Source organism: Camelina sativa, chromosome 15 (assembly GCF_000633955.1).
Source record: "Camelina sativa cultivar DH55 chromosome 15, Cs, whole genome shotgun sequence".
Lineage (NCBI taxonomy): Eukaryota > Viridiplantae > Streptophyta > Magnoliopsida > Brassicales > Brassicaceae > Camelina > Camelina sativa.
The window spans coordinates 24350052-24352424 of NC_025699.1; the positions used below are offsets into that span (position 1 = coordinate 24350052).

Sequence of the window (2373 nt, forward strand, 5' to 3'; positions counted from 1 at the left end):
AAAAAGAGATACATATATATATATATATATATATATATATATATATATATATATATATATATATATATATACTCACATTAATACTCAAGCCTCAAGAGTTATTTACTCCTCATACACTGTTACGTAGGCAAGGGGCCACAAAACAAAGATGATAGCTTTCTTGTGGGAGGGGTTATCGCTTTTGTGATGGGAATTGTTGCAATGCTCCGGCTATCTAAAGACGTTCCAAAGAAGCTCACAGAAGCTGCATTATTCGGAAACTCAGTTTACCACGAGCAATCACAAATATCTAAACCGAACGAAGATCAATCTCCAGCACCACCAGTCTCAAACTCCGAGTACCTAATTATGGTGAAACGAATGGCCGAGCTTGAAGAAAAGTACAAGTCCCTTGACTCGAAATCAGCAGATGATATTTTAGAGAAAGAGGATAAACTTCAGGCCGCTGTTAACCGAGTTCAAGTGCTTGAGCATGAGTTATCTGAAACCAAAAAGGTAAGATCTACATATAACCTCAACCTAATTACTCGAATATGTAGTAACGATTACGTTATGTGTTCCGGCTTAGGCTTTGGATGAAACGATCGCTAACCAGAAGGGGATTCTTTCATATATTGAGAAGAAAAAGAAGAAGAAGAGACTGGTGAGACCAATCATTTACAAAACTTTTTGTTAATACTTTATGCTTAATTAGTTTCCAACATTCTTTGTCTATGTCCCTAATCATTTTCTTATTATTATTTTTCCAGTTTTGCATGTTCTAAATCAGCGAACAATGGTTATATGATCTCCCACCACAATTTCAGATGAGAAGCAAGAGTGTTTCTATGTGATTCTCACACAGATGAGATATATAAATGCATTATTTTAGTGAAAATAAACTCTCCCATCGGTCCTGTTTTGTATATAACTTCTTTTCTTTTACTTAACAAGTAGTGGATTTTGCCACAAGAGGTTTGTTTTGGGTGTTCCCTTGCAATTTAGAGTGCTTATATTGGGTGTTATTTGCAATTTTTTCTTTTATGTTAAATTTATACGTGAATTATAATCTCGTGCAGAGTAATGGATAATGTAAGGATGATGAATTGTTGATTATCTATTGCGTAATGTCCTTGACGAAATAGTTTATATCCAACAGAATTGTTCATGGAATCATTTTTCATTTCTAGTACTGAAAGATATATATAGAAACTTTGTGACTTGAGAGCTCGGATGAGAATTTTTTCGTGAGACAAATTAAGAAGAGGTTCTTTATAACTAAATTTTGAGTTCAAGAGCTAGCTAGGCGAGTGCACAATAAACAGATTTCGGTTGTGGTTGACGCACGAGTAAGAGACTAAATAGAGAAAACAAAGGAGGATTGTCTTTCAAAAACACGTATAGAGATATGCATTCTAAGGAGTAGTGTGTGCGCGAATTTTTTTCCGATAGTGTTTGCTTTTGTTTTAAAACTTATGAAGATGTTTGTATTTCATGGTGTAGAACTGTGTTTTGTATTGGATTATGGGAAACTGGTCCAACGTGAGTAAGATCTGTCATTTTAAATGGTCGTTGAATTGATGGATAATTAAGTGCATGGATATTTAGTAATGAAAGAGAGAATTCAGATAAGAAAATCCTATTTGACCATATCTGTTTTTTCTACCGATGAACTTCCTATCAACGATGCTAAACAACACATGCTCAAGAAGGATTCTTTGAATATCGCTACATATGTCAAGAAACAAAGCTAACTCACATGTCCGTTGCAAATAATCTATTTATCTTCACAAAAATAGGATCTCTCCAGTAGTCCAAGCTTGCATCTCTATCTTTGAGCAACATAAAGAAATTCCTGGTCTAGCTATACAATAAACTTGTTTCATTAGCTTTATTTCTCGAGTTTGGAATCCAAAATGTAATACCGAAAATGCCCGGGTTAAATTACTTAGCACAAATAGGATTGATACCATGCACAAATTAAGAATTGGTTAACCAATCACTTAGCACTAATGCTAATTAAACATTGTGAATCCATCAATGATCATCCTTAGAGATCTCAATTGGGCTCAGAGACCATGGGCTGTCCAGGTCCAAATTAAATTGGACCGGTTATGGTCATAACCAAATTTGAAATGGTCAAATGGACCTAAAACCATTTTAGCCCATTAATAAATGGTCCAAACTAATTTGGACATGGGCTGTCCAATAATTTTTCAAAATTAGGGATTGTAAAATTTGGGAGAAATTTTTTTTTTCATTTTGTCAAAAACACGAAATTAGAGTTTCTATCTCTCCCCTCTTTTAATCCAATTATGAATTTATGAACTTTTATAATTATGAGTTTATGAAACTTTATAATTATGAGTTTATGAACCTTTAGTAAATTATGAG

At 33.7% G+C, this 2373-nt stretch overlaps 1 protein-coding gene across 1 annotated transcript in view; it reads left to right on the forward strand.

The window, feature by feature from the left end:
- Positions 1-1099, forward strand: part of LOC104747431 (phosphatidylinositol/phosphatidylcholine transfer protein SFH7-like) — a 4021-nt gene extending 2922 nt beyond the window's left edge. The window contains exons 11-13 of the mRNA XM_010469059.2: positions 128-495; positions 569-643; positions 750-1099. Of these exons, the coding sequence (XP_010467361.1) occupies positions 128-495; positions 569-643; positions 750-764 (458 nt within the window). The 3' untranslated portion in view covers positions 765-1099. The remainder of the gene's footprint in view (positions 1-127; positions 496-568; positions 644-749) is intronic.